The 14,678-nt window shown below is 41.0% G+C and overlaps 1 protein-coding gene across 4 annotated transcripts in view; it reads left to right on the top strand.

Moving 5' to 3' along the window:
* Nucleotides 1–14,678, top strand: part of ADAMTS16 (ADAM metallopeptidase with thrombospondin type 1 motif 16) — a 190,088-nt gene that overhangs the window by 99,258 nt on the left and 76,152 nt on the right. For all 4 annotated transcript variants that reach the window (XM_019491135.2, XM_019491133.2, XM_019491134.2 and 1 more), the window contains exons 12-16: nucleotides 196–344; nucleotides 6,381–6,553; nucleotides 8,523–8,653; nucleotides 9,870–9,993; nucleotides 10,546–10,790. In XM_019491135.2, coding sequence (XP_019346680.1) covers nucleotides 196–344; nucleotides 6,381–6,553; nucleotides 8,523–8,653; nucleotides 9,870–9,993; nucleotides 10,546–10,790 — 822 coding nt within the window. The remainder of the gene's footprint in view (nucleotides 1–195; nucleotides 345–6,380; nucleotides 6,554–8,522; nucleotides 8,654–9,869; nucleotides 9,994–10,545; nucleotides 10,791–14,678) is intronic.

The following is a 14,678-nucleotide window of genomic DNA, read 5'->3' on the forward strand; positions in this document are numbered from 1 at the left end:
ATTTTCCTAGTCTGTCTTCTTTAGTAACTTCAGTGGGGATGCAAAGGACATCATCCAGGGCAGAATTTACTTCATATTGTCTTTAGCATATATGAAGCTTCGTAAGCCTTTTTAAATCGATAAAAAATAGTCTGTGCATTGAAGTTACAAGCAGTGACCATAACAAACCTAATGCCCAAATCTTGAATGTTGTAGTGGTGTCGTGGTGGACAGTGTGTCAAATATGGTGATGAAGGACCCAAGCCAATCCATGGGCATTGGTCAGACTGGTCCAGTTGGTCACCTTGCTCTAGAACCTGTGGAGGAGGCATATCTCGTAGAGAGCGACAGTGCACTAATCCAAGGTGAATATATACATATCTTTATACCTAATCTTTCTTAATTTATTAATGACATTGAGCAGAAAACAGGTATAGAGTCTAGTAATGTTTTTAGAATTGTGAGTTGTCTTTGTTAAACATTTTTATGGCATGTTGACAGTCCATAACTCAAATATTAACCTCTACTACAAACATTTTTGTTCTGGTATATTAAACAGTACTGTATTAACCAAATCAAAGTCAGATAAATTAATACAATGGGGATTTGGAAGTCTGTGAAAGGAGTACAAGAGAAGATGTCTTGCTTCATTATTTAAAGTAAATTAATTTGTGTTAATTAGAACTAGCCAAGTCAACCTGAAATTGGATTTTTTTCCAGATTTTTGGCAAATTGAAAAAGTTCAAGCCTTTTAAATGACAGCAAAGGAAATTTGGAAATAAATAGCTAGGGATGTCCTGAGGATTTCCTGTAGCCTGGTGGTTGGGGCAATATAATGGGAGGTAGTAGATCAAAATTCAAAACTGTTAAGCAGGCTGAGAGTATGGGTGAGTTGCTTAACCACAGAAATATATAGTGTTTGGAAGTTAACAACACGGTGTCTTTTCCAGTTGTTTTGTGAATGGCACCTAGGACAGCACAAATGTTTTGTGTTGGGCAGGCGGCTGACCTCATTCCTTTGGGCATTTATGATTTTTTTTTCTCTTTTTTTTTTCATTTTGGTTTCCAACCAAGCTATTCAACAAATTTGACATGAATATGCAAGCATTTCCAGCCTTCTCAAACTTTTTTTTTTCCAAATTTTTTTTTGGCTGAAAAAATGGCACCTGGTTTAATCACAAACAACAAAACTGGTGAAGGTTCAAGTGTACTTCTGAAAGTTCTGTTTAGGTATGTGTAAGGACACAATCAACTCTCAAGAGCCTGTAACCCAGCTGCAGCTGGTCAGTCTATAATAGTCTGCCTGGCTGGGAGGCTGGGGCAGCTGGAACTGATAAACCTGCTAAAGAAGCTGCAGCTACCAGGAGGCTTAAGAACTCATGAAGGGAGTGTTAGAAGGGGAGAACAGGCTGTGGAGAAGCACAGAGCCAGAAAACTCCCCTTTTATTGTATGAAGGAAGACAACAGGTGTTTGTTTTGTTTTGTTTATCCTGGTTTGATTGATTTTTTTATTATGGTTGCAAAGACTTTCTGAAAGAAATAAAATTATTTTGAAAGCCTGAACCAGAGCTGACAGGTATAGGTAAGGAACCAGGGTAAGTGACCTGCTGACAGTATGGTAATCAATGGAAAAAACACATTTTAGCTGTGGCATAACTGAATCACGTTTATATTAAATGAAAGTCAAAAGAAAGTTCTTCCATTTAATCTGAGTTGCAGAAACTGACAGAAACTAAGCTTGTCTGAATTCATATTTAATACTGAAAGGCTCCTGCCTTATAGCCTGGGTCAACTCAGCAAAGCAGTCACGTTTCCACCCTACAGCCCTTGTTAAGTAGAGTGAACCCTGTTACAACTAATCAAGGCTAGCTGCCCTCCAGTAACTTCCTTTTGATTGGTTGTGGGGATGCTTTTAAGCAGTTCCTCCAACACCTGAGCCTTGCTGCACAACCTACTGCTCTCCAGTCTGTGAGCAGCCCCTGTCCCAGCAATATCTCTGACTTTATTGGTTCCTGACCTGCTGTTGGCTTTGGATTTCCCTGCAGATTTGTTTCCTGGCTCCTGAGCCCAGTTTGGCTCTGCTTTTGGACTTTGCCATGTGGATTGTCCCCTGAATTTGGTAACTAGGCTTCTGATTCCCTGATCTTGACCCTGGCTTGGTATTTGGCTCCTGACTCCTACTTTTGTCCCATTCCCAGCTCTACCCACTAGGATGGCTGGACTGATGGATGATGACAACTTGTGCAGCCATCAGATTACCTGGAAGGCTCACTGTAGGATGATTCAGTCACCAGGTCAGATTTCTGGACCTGGACTGGTGGCTGTGCTGCAGCATTTGCAGGCCCAGATGGCTGCCCTGCTGGTTTGGAATACCTCCTGCCAGCATCAGCTGCTCAGCCAGCCACCTCGGTGATTCCTGCTCCCAAGATTCCATCACCAGGCAGATGTTATGGTGACTCCTGTAGGTTTTGGGGACCTACAGGGGTCTACTTTATAAATCAATGCTACCTGGCCTTCAGGCTGCATCCCCAAATGTATGCTTCAGACACAGCCAGAGTGGGGCTGATAATCAGTCTCCTGATTAGAGATGCGTTGGCCTGGACATCCCTGCTTTTGGAGGCCTCAAGCCACTCCATTATCAAATCTGAAGCCTTTATTGGGATGATAGGTAGGATCTTCAATGACCCAAATCACATATGCACAGGAGAGTGGGACCTCCAGCCTTTGAAAGAGGGCCACTGTCCTGTGTCTAGCCACGCCACAGAATGTAGGTGCCTGGCTGGAGGCTGCACAACATTTCCACTTTTGCCAGTGGGGGGGGGTCGGTGGTTGGTATCAAAGATAAACTAGCCCAGGTTGAGCTTCCAGCAACTCTTCAATCTCTGAACTAAGATTGATATTCTCCTGACTGAATGTCAACAAGAGAAGGGGGACTTGCCCCAGTCTGCAGGACTGCCCTGGAATCCAGAAAAACTCTGTATTGCTATCTGTGGCACCCGGGCAGGTTGAGGCGACTAGCAGGAGACTCCCCTGAAGGAAAGGGTGCACTGCTGTTCCAGGAGTCTTTGTCTACTATGGAGAAGTGGAACATTTTGCCCAGACCTGTCCCCAAAAAAGAAACTCCAGTTTCATTGACATGAAACCAGCCGGCCCAACCTCTTAAGATGGGTACAGGTTGGGCCAGCCTCCTATCCCACACCTAGGAGGAGGATTGAGGGGGACATTTATGATTTTTAAACTCTTCCTGCTGGTGTTCAGGCAGTGTGGAGGCAAAGAAGGAAGTAAACTTACTGAAATGAAGGCAAAAAAGGAAGAGGAGGAGTAGAAGGAACCCAGGAGGAAGAAAGCTAGGAGAAAGGAACAGTCTGCTGGAGGAACATAAGTGGAAGAGAGCAGGTTAATGGGAGCAAGTAGTAATGTTTCGACACTAACAGAAGATATAGTGACATTAATTTAAGGTGGCCATTCCCATTTCTTCTATGGCACAGAGTCCTCTGTTGTGCAGGGCTCTAAGCTGTCTGAAGTGGGGGGGGGGGGGGGGGCGGAGGGGGTAGGTGGTTAGAGCTCAGGTAGCTCTCAATCCATGTTGAAGCTGACCAATTGCAGGAGAGTTCATTTTTGAAGGACAGTGCTGTGTCAATGGTGGTAGTGAAGAAGTTTTTCTTCTCCATTGCAGTTACATCTGCAAAGTGCCATACAGCAAAATGGTTCTGGGTGGTGAATGTCCTGGTTAAACCAGGTTGTCTCTGCCCAGAAAGCAAGTCATCTATAGTCTGCTGTGGCAAGTTTGCCGTTAGCTTTGCAAACAAAGCTGCTTGTATCTAGCCCAGCTCAGGGACCACCAGTTTAGCTGCAGAATCAGTTTGGGGTTTGGGAAGTTCAGTCTCATCTGGTTTATGTGGATCAATTTTAATTGTTGTCACCTGTTCATGGGAATGGGGTAGCTGTTTGAACTGGACCCATGCGTATAAAAGCCAGCTGGGAGAGATCAGGACCACTTCTGATGCTGACTCCCCAACCAACTATCACTCCTTCAGTCTCCCCTTTTTTGGTGAAGGTCATTGAATGCATGCTTGCTTGACAACTACAGGTGCATCTGACACTACAGGATTCCTGGTCCCACATCATTCTGGCTGTCATCCTGAGTGTAGTACAGAGATTACACATGTGGCATTGTTTGATCTTCAGTTAGGGATTGTGAGGGAAAACTGTACCCTGTTGACCTTGCTAGATCTTTCACCAGCCTTTGATACAGTTGATACATTTACATGACCCGGTGGGTATTCATGAGGCCACTCTGAATTAATTTTGCTCTGGAAGTCCCAGAGCGTGGTGATGGGTGATGCTAATTGTCCCTTTGGGACTTGTTCTGTGGGGTCCCCCATTTTGCTGCTCCTCCTGTCCAGTGGGTATCTGAAGCCACTGGGTAAGATTGTAATGACACACAACTCTCTCTCTCTTCTTTTCCTCCTGCTCAGGCCTGCTGTAGTCTCTGTCCTTACCAGTGCCAGGCTGCAGCTGGGGATTGGATGTTCATGAACCAGTTAAACTGAATTCAGACACCTGTGGTAGTTGGCACACTTCACAACTTGGAAGTGATAAGGATGGGACAGCTATCATTTGTTGAGGCTTAGCTTCCCTTATCACTTAGGTTCACATCCTTGTCATGTTCCTTGTTCCTTTGCTGCACTTGGATTTCCAGGCTGCAGTGTTGACCATGGGCACCTTTCATCAACTCCATTTCGTTAGAAGACTGTGATCCTTTCTTTCAGATTTGGGTTTGATTACCATCATCCAGGCTTTCATACCCTCAAGGACAGACTACTGCAGTGCTCAAGGTGACATACATCCTGGTCTTTCTGGGACAGTCCATTAAAAAAACCTGTCCCAGGTTTCCCATCAGATTGGTAAAATATGCTTTTGTCACATTTCTAGGAAGCTCTGGGCCTGGATATCTTCTGAAAACATTGTATTTGGGCAGGTCTTCAGTAGGCAGCGCGAAGTTGTGGGCCATTGTCTGATGTTTCTTCTATTGCATAGTATTTTATTTTACTATTTTAATCTGTCTTTTTATTTCATTTATATGCGGCAAGGGGTTTTTGTGATATCTTTTATTGGACCAACTGTATAGCTGAGAAAGAAGTTTGATAAGCTTTTGGGAATACACTGACCTTCCTCAGGTGTCTGAAAGCTTGTAAAACTTCTCTCCCAACTCCGGTTAGTCCAATAAAAGATATCACAGAAACCTCTTGCCTCATGTTTCCTGGACTATCATACAACAACACTCCAATCCCTTCTAATTTATCTGACTTTTATTGCAAACCATGTTTATTAGATTTATACACACAGATAAAATAATATCTGTAAATACTATAGCAAGTTTCACTCTATAACCTGGAGCAGAACTTGGATTTTCAGAATCCCAGTGTTACTTTAGGGGAGTTTCCTGATGAAAAATATGTGCAACTCAGCCCTTGTGACGCAGGCCCTCTTTTACTTTCACGAGCATTCATTCACTAACACAATTTAAATATGTAAATTTTAAGACATGTATTACTGTTTTGTTATGCAAGATCTTTTTAAGCTCTCATGTATAATGGGGGTAGCAACAACTTTTATCAGAGAGATGTTCCTTTTCTCCCCTTCCCCATCACCCTTTTATGATATATTTATTTTGCACAAACTCCTGTTACATTTTTATACAGATTTTTAGATATTCAGATATTCCACACCTGCTTTAATTCAATCAGTGCATACTACAATTTGTCTTGTAGTTGGAGAAAGCCTCTTGAATTAGTTGTAAATGGCACTCAGTAGGAGATAATATATGTAGAATTTAAGTTATGTATAATCTCACAGATCTGCAGTTACATACAACTGCCCTTGGGGAATGCACCTGTGAGAATAACATGCAATCCATACAAAAGTGCATCAAGGGCCATAGAAAGTACTTAGATTTAACATGCACTTAAAGTTTATTATAGTCATTCAAGGAGTATGAGCTGGCCTCTATCCTGAGCATTTGTTATTTTGATCATCCTTCTGAAAAGACACATGCAACGAATATGAACAGTTGGTACAATTTAGTGCTCTAACACGTGTCTAGGTTCAAACTTATATGTGTAGTCCAGTCTTCAGCAGACACTTAACTTTCAATAAAAAACAAACCAAACTGAGTAAACAACAGCAAAACAACATATTACAGCCACCTATAATAGCTTCTGAAGAGGATATGTATATTGAAAACACAAACATGTTTGTTAATGAGCAATTTTTTGGTTTTTTTGTCAAATAAAGTTTTATAGTTAAAATTAGTATAATATTGAAAATGGAAGCATAATATTAATCTAAACTGTTAAGGGATGCTTTCTGTGGTATTATTATTTGTATTAATGTTTCAGGCCATCCCATGGAGGAAAGTTCTGTGAGGGCTCTACTCGTGTGATGAAGATTTGCAACAGTCAAAACTGTCCTAAAAACAGCGTTGACTTCAGAGCCATCCAGTGTGCTGAATTTAATAGCAAGCAATTTAGGGGATGGTACTACAAATGGAAACCTTACACTCAAGTGGGAGGTAAATCTCACGCATGCTTTATTTCACACAGATCAAACTGAGTCTTTTTTACTTTCTCTCTGTCTCTCTCTCTTTTTCATGTATGGCAGGATAGTACTATAGTAGAAAATTTAGTCCAGAATTCTTCATCATTTGTACAGATAAGATACTTTACAAAAAAAGCAGCAATGCATTTCCATGTATAAAAGTAGGGTCAAATGTTGAGTGTACCAAAATGAAGTGTAATCTTTCGATAAGTTAATGGCTTCAACACAATCATAGCTACATCAATTTAGTGGCATACTTCAGTCCTTCCTTCTGCATTATATCTGTAAAACTGAATTAAACTTTGCTCTGTGTCAAGTTTCCACAACATAAATGATACTGACAGATGTTGTATATACTGTGTGCTGATATTGAAATGAGATCATTCAGACATATTAATATGAAAATTCCATTTATAATGAGTATTGAGTAACCAGAACATTCAACCTTCAGTTATCAAAAGGTAGTAACTTTCCATGCATTAAATGTCTTGTTCCTTCAGACTGTACCTGATGTCTTGTCCCTTCATTAACACACTTCCCCAGCTTATTGTGTACTCAATAAAACAACATAGTTGAATCAGAGATGTCATGCTTATCACTGTGTTCTGTCCCGGCTGTCTTATTAGATTGTGTCATAAGCTAATTACAGATGGTCAAATAGCCCAAGGCTGAATCAATTAAATCTTCGCAAGTTAGTCTAAACTGCATAGATTGAACCAATAAGCAGGTGAACAAACACTGACTTTTGATTCTGGAAATGCCTGCAGTGACTAAGGCCAGAAGCAGAGGGTATTTAGAGCACACCTCCCTGTTCTGTTAGAGCTAACAGCTTGGGCCAAGGCTAGGCCAGCCACCCTGCAAGGGAGGGTTTTTGGGGAGGGTTGCAAACCATCCTGGGATGCTGGGGGCTGAAAGTTAACTGGAATCTGGAGGGGATCTGGGACACAAGTTCAATAAAGAGATTTAACCTAAATCAGTTAAGTCTGATACTACATCCATCCAGGTTTATCTTAAAATGTTTTCAACCATTTCGAAAGAGGCTTATGTACACTGAACTTCTGTTGTGTTTACAGATTTGAACCAGTTCCCAATCACTTACACTGGCTTATGTGTAATTTCTGTCCCTAGCCATAGATTTTAGGAAGCAGGAAATTATTTTTAGTAACATGAGAAGACCCATTTTGTGTTCTTTTAGAGGAAAGAGAGCAAAAAGGATCTTGTGATATGGAGTGATTTAAACTAAACTGTTCCTGATTCTAAAAAAAATTAAATTGTTTAGATGTCAAGGATTTTTATTAATTAAGTAATTAATGTAATCCATTAGGGAAGCTCTATACCAGTAGGATAGTCTTTCAGCAAAATTTTAATGCCAGTTCCACACATATTTAAAAGAGCAAATAGTAAGGAAGGTACAATTACAATCAGTATTCTGTTAATGAAGTAAGCAATTAAAGTATATTTATCTGCATGTATGAAGCTGGGAGCCTCTTAGGCTGGAAACAGACCTAAACCATGGAGCTCAATCAGCTGTGCTGTGACATATCACAACCAGTGACAAACATTTTCATGACTTTGCTTCTTCATTTCAATGAACACCCAATCAAAATTAAGTATTGCTTAAAACAAGCCCTATTTCTACCAAATAAAAGTACCATCCTTGGTCCTTGTTGAAAATATAGTTCAGTAATCTTAAAAATGTAATGAATGGCAGCTCCATCAGTTACTTAATTTTAAAATTGATGGTAAGTAAAATAAAAGGAAATAAAAATGCTCTGTTATTTCATTTCCAAAAACATGGCTTTTGTTAGATATCTGGCATGCTTAAAACTCTTGACTATTTATCTCCATTTTTATATGTTGTTTTTTTTTAAACAGCAGTGGTCATAAAGAAAAATAAAACAATGTTCCTTTTAATGTGTAGTTTGTTTTGTTTTGCATTTTAGATCAAGATTTGTGTAAACTCTACTGTATTGCTGAAGGGTACGATTTCTTCTTTTCTCTGTCAAACAAAGTAAAAGATGGGACACCATGTTCAGAGGATAGCCCTAATGTGTGTATAGATGGGACTTGTGAGGTAATAATGAAACAAAGGTACTTCTGTTTTGCAGATAACTAAGATATTGGTTATTCTTAGATTACTAATAGAACAAAGTAAATGACAATGATTTATTCTCAGTCATCCTTTATGTAGGGAGAGATTGTGCAACCTTTGGTCACATTGATGAGAATGTATTCCCATTCACTTTGGAACTATAGACATGCTCCTGGAGGCGGGGGGGAGGGGGGGGGGCACTTTAATTAGCCGCTCTAATTAAAACACCCGGAGCATCATGTGTATTAGCACCCCTGCACTGAAAAATGATGGCAGGGGTACTTTAACTAAAGCTTATCAAATGAACTTTAGTTAAAGAGCCCCCACTGCCATTTTTCAGTGCAGGGATGCTGGTACACGTGATGTTGGAGGCTGCTTGAGCGCAGTAATTACCACGCTCCAGCAGACTTGATTAACTGAGTCTGCTCCAACACACTGTAAATACAACACATCAGAGCAGCCTCTCTGCATGAATATAAGTGCCCTGTGTTTGAGACCAAGTAGTCAAAAGTGGATAAGACATGCACCATCTACTCTTTAATATTGATGGTGCCTTTCACTTACCCCCAGGTGCTAAAAGGAGCAAACCCTTTGAAAATATATTGGTTTTATTATAGGTTACTAGATGTTAGTAGCATATCTGATTTTATGATGATCATGATGATGAGGTTTTTTTATTTGATATTTGGTCAAAAGAACATTTTAATGTAACAAAGAACATTCAAATGTAACTAAGGAACCTCTAGACATGCTCTGCAGGCCTTCATCCTTAGATAGAAGTGCAGTGAAAGAAAGGTGCTCTTTTTTTACATTGGCCATAAATCCTGCATGCAGCAGTGGATTGCTATATGTGTATTGACCTGATCCTTTGAGCTACTGAGCACCTCCCTCCTACCAGAGGAAGGAAAAGATGATTTTCACCTGAAGGAGATGTTCAAGATCAGGCTGGTTGTGAGACTCATAACACTTCTGGAGGGGGATGCAACTTTATTTAGGTTTTAGGTGAAGCTGATATGTTTTAAACAATCTTCATTGAATCTTAGTGCTTACCATTATAGATGTGAATTCCTTCAAAGATAAGAGAGGATGTTCTATTGAAGAGTTCATATTTTACTTTTCCCTGTACACTTTTTGAAGAATTATCATTGATTTTGTGTTGTTCATACTTTTGCATAATAAAATGTACCTTATTTTGCAGGCAGTTGGGTGTGATAATGTCCTGGGTTCTAATGCTGTAAAAGATGCTTGTGGGGTATGCAAAGGAAACAACTCAAGTTGCAAAATTTATAGGGGCCAGTACATCAAACAACACTATACAAACCGTGAGTATTATGAAGATTAATAGCACTTCATATTAAGTAAGCCCTACTACAGAGAGTCCATTGGAAGTCTAAAATCATTGCGAGAACAAGAATATTATTCACTATTCCAAGTTTTCTTATTTGGTTTTCTATTTTATCAGTGGCTGCCTTCATTTTGGGTTTTTTGTCAGTGGGGTGTATAGATTATTTATTCTACTAATAATTGTTTTAACTATTTTAAGGATTGTGTGAAAACTATATCTGTCTTGGTCCAATTATTTTTTTTAAATTTGTTTTGCAAAAATAAGGGGTTCCCCTGCAAATCAAATTTCTTTCCGATCAAACTATTTGGGATGTGCTCTACAGCACATGTGATGGTATCCCGCCTTATTCTCCTATCCTTTTACTTGTCTACTAACACCCCAGTCCTTCAGATAAGTAGGCACTTAACTAACTTGACTACCCATGAATAAGCCCTTCGATCTTGATTAAATTGTGGCACAGTGAAACATGCATAAGTGTGCTTAGGTGAGGGTGATGTTCTTATTTTCTCTTTCTCTTATCTTTATTTAGAATATTACATAGTAGTCACTATTCCTGCAGGAGCTCAGAGTATTCGTGTTCATGAAATGAATGTGTCTACTTCCTATATTTCTGTTCGCAATCCATATAAAAAATATTATCTTAATGGCTACTGGACTGTGGACTGGCCTGGCCGATACAAGTTTTCGGGCACAGTGTTTGACTATCAGAGACCATATAATCAACCAGAGACCTTAACTGCTGCAGGACCTACGAATGAAACAGTAATAATAGAGGTATGTTTGGGGGTTTTTTTCTGAAGAGTTTAGGGTGAATATCTGTAAGCCTAAAGAGAACTATTATATCTTGTATGTTGTTCTTCTCTCTTTTCCATCTGTGTAAAAGGTAAATGCTGTTAGTACATTTCCTTAGCATAATTTGAGAAGGGTGAAAAATTAGAATAGGATTTTCTGAGAGAAGATGTTTTGATTTGCGTGTGTGTGTTACCATGGAGATATTACAGCAGAAGTACAAACTTGACTACTGTACCTTGAACTAATTTTAAATTAAAATACCAGTCAGAAGCTTCACCTTTGTATGCTGTTAACTGACATCATTGAATAAATACCATGTGTTAGTATCCTTTTGGGAGTGATGGGGATTAAATGGGCTCTGTAAGCAAAGGCTAATCGTAATGTACATCTATGTGCATGAGTTGTGATAATCCCTGTTCTGCTTCCCTGTGAACATTGTGACAATGGTTTTGCATGTATTACATTATTCATGTGGCTTAAGAATGCATCTAAAATGGAGAGATTACATCAGAATGGAATGATAGCCTTTGTGATACTTAGACTCATTGTCATTTCATTACCGGCAGAAAAATGGACAAGTGTTTTCTATCAATAGTTCCATTGCAATTGGGGCATCCCCACTCATGTTCAAATTCTTTCACTATATTGGGGCTGTTGTTAAAAATAATGACTCATTCCATTGGGATGCCAAAGCCTGACACTTGCACCATGGCCTTCTTGACTGTTGTCCTTTCAACACCAAACAAGAGTGCCAGCATGCTAAGTTTGTAGTCAGCTTTTACTACATAGTAGCTGTCCTTCCCCCAGGGATTGCATTTTACGTTTGGTCAGACTGTTGGACTAATATTAGACCAAGCTCTTCACAAAAATACAGAAAAATTAGCCTTCCTCATCAAAGTCATTCTTTGTCAGTCCATAACTGCCCTGTAAACAGGATCAGAAGTCATGGAACACTACTATAGTCTCTTGTGTGTCTGATTAGGTAACTGGGAAAAGCATTTGATTCCTGTTGTAAATTTAGAGATGTTCAGGTGTTGCTGTGACAGGACACTTCTCCTGTCTATAAATAAATTAGTCTTTGAGCATTTGTCTATCAGATGGAAAAAAAAAAAAAAATCAATTTCCATAAATGGGAAGATAAAGCAAACTTCTGTATTATGGAGATCAACACTATATCCTCCAAACATGGCTAAATATGTTTCAAAATTGCAATATTGCTACCAGAATTCCCAGACTGTTGTGTACCACAGGGTTATCTGTGCTGAGAGATCCCTTACAATTTGCCTGACCAATCTAGTCTCTTTCTATGACCAGGTTACGAAATGCCTGGACACAGGAGGAGGGGTGGATGTCGTATACTTAGACTTCAGGAAGGCCTTCGATACGGTATCCCACCCCATACTGGTGAACAAGTTAAGAGGCTGTGATGTGGATGACTACACAGTTTGGTGGGTGGCGAATTGGCTAGAGGGTCGCACCCAAAGAGTCGTGGTGGATGGGTCGGTCTCGACCTGGAAGGGTGTGGGCAGTGGGGTCCCGCAGGGCTCGGTCCTTGGACCGATACTCTTTAATGTCTTCATCAGTGACTTGGACGAGGGAGTCAAATGTACTCTGTCCAAGTTTGCAGATGACACAAAGCTATGGGGAGAAGTGGACACGCCGAAGGGCAGGGAACAGCTGCAGGCAGACCTGGATAGGTTGCACAAGTGGGCAGAAAACAACAGGATGCAGTTCAACAAGGAGAAATGCAAAGTGCTGCACCTAGGGAGGAAAAATGTCCAGCACACCTACAGCCTAGGGAATGACCTGCTGGGTGGCACAGAGGTGGAAAGGGATCTTGGAGTCCTAGTGGACTCCAAGATGAACAAGAGCCGGCAGTGTGACGAAGCCATCAGAAAAGCCAATGGCACTTTATCATGCATCAGCAGATGCATGATGAATAGGTCCAGGGAGGTGATACTTCCCCTCTATAGGGCGCTGGTCAGACCGCAGTTGGAGTACTGCATGCAATTCTGGGCGCCACACTTCAAGAAGGATGCGGATAACCTGGAGAGGGTCCAGAGAAGGGCAAATCGTATGGTCAAGGGCCTGCAGACCAAGCCCTACGAGGAGAGACTAGAGAAACTGGACCTTTTCAGCCTCCGCAAGAGAAAGTTGAGAGGCAACCTTGTGGCTGCCTTTAAGCTCATCACAGGGGCACAGAAGGGAATTGGTGAGTATTTATTCACCAAGGCGCCCCTGGGGGTTACAAGAAACAATGGCCACAAGCTAGCAGAGAGCAGATTTAGATTGGACATTAGGAAGAACTTCTTCACAGTTCGAGTGGCCAGGGACTGGAACGGGCTCCCAAGGGAGGTGGTGCTCTCCCCTACCCTGGGGGTCTTCAAGAGGAGGCTGGATATGCATCTAGCTGGGGTCATCTAGACCCAGCACTCTTTCCTGCTTATGCAGGGGGTCGGACTCGATGATCTATTGAGGTCCCTTCCGACCCTAACATTTATGAATCTATGAATTTCCTCAAGCCAGCTGTTGCAGGTCTGTGAAATACCATCTTAAAATTTCTAGACCACACAGCTGTAAACAAGGTTGTGAAGACTGCTAAATGCAGAAAGGCCAAAATGATAATGTGATCTTTGCTTGAAACTGGGCATGTCTACTTGTGCAATTTAATGTGCATTAATTTATTTTAATGTGCATTAAAGTGTTACAAAAAAACATGTTCTTTAGCTAATGTGCATTAAAATAGGCTAATGCGTCTTTTCCTAGTATTTCACAATGGAGGGCACTTACACACATGAGGGGAGCCTGCTCTGATGTGCCGGAAATCCAGTCCATCAGGGTAGACTCGATTAATTAAGTCTGATGGAGCACATAAATTGACGTGCTCTGGCAGCCTTGGATGTCACATACATCAGAAGTGCAGCACGTCTATGCTGAGAAAATGGTGGTGGTGCACTTTGTGCTTTAGTTCAAAGTGCATGGCCACCATTTTCTCAGCACAGAGGCATGCTGCTGCATTGCTGATGTATGTGTGTTCCTGACATGGCACTGGGTGCGTTTAGTTAGCATGACTCACCAATTAAAAGTGCCTGGCGCCACATCAGGAACATGTGTAAAAATACCCAAAGGTACTAGATTTAATGTTAATGCACTAAAGCACATTAATGAATGTGTAGACACAGCCTGTAACTCTCACTGTGTATATTGTATAAATTAGTTCCAAGTCAGGAAAAATAGGAGCTTCCCTTTCTCCTCCTCCTTCTATCTGCCTTGCTACTATCAAGTGTGCTGAAATTTACCGTAGTCACTACCTTTCCCAAACTTGATCTTCAGGCCCTTTATGTACCTGTGCACAAAACACTGCTTTTTCCCACACCTATGTCCTTAATAGTTTTCACAGGAGAGTAACCCAGAATAGTGTCAAGGACAATTGTCTTTGCTTCTGCAGGAATAATCAATTCACCTTTGCTGCTTTGACTACTTAGGGATGTAGCGTAAGACCTGCCATAATAAAACAAATCAGTGACCCATTGAACTTAGCATACTGTCTCTGCCAGTGGTATATTTTTGGAGACTGCAGGGAGCATAAGGTGATTCTCTAGGTCATTTGCTGGACTGTGACTTGGGACCTGATCTTGGAGTTCCTAGGTCTGCCATAGGCTTCCTGTGTGACCTGAGGATGTCCACTTAGGGAAAGTTCAGTTTGGTCTTATAGAAAGACACCTACATTTAAGCTTTGGAATAGCTTAGGCACCATACCTGAGGCAGACAACCAACTTGGATCAGACCTGGGTGCCAAGGATCCCAGCACAGCCAATGGGGAGACTTTATGCTTGTCTGCCACAGTACCAATGGTGTTTCTGGCCAGGC

Source organism: Alligator mississippiensis, chromosome 3 (assembly GCF_030867095.1).
Source record: "Alligator mississippiensis isolate rAllMis1 chromosome 3, rAllMis1, whole genome shotgun sequence".
Classification (NCBI taxonomy): Eukaryota; Metazoa; Chordata; order Crocodylia; family Alligatoridae; genus Alligator; species Alligator mississippiensis.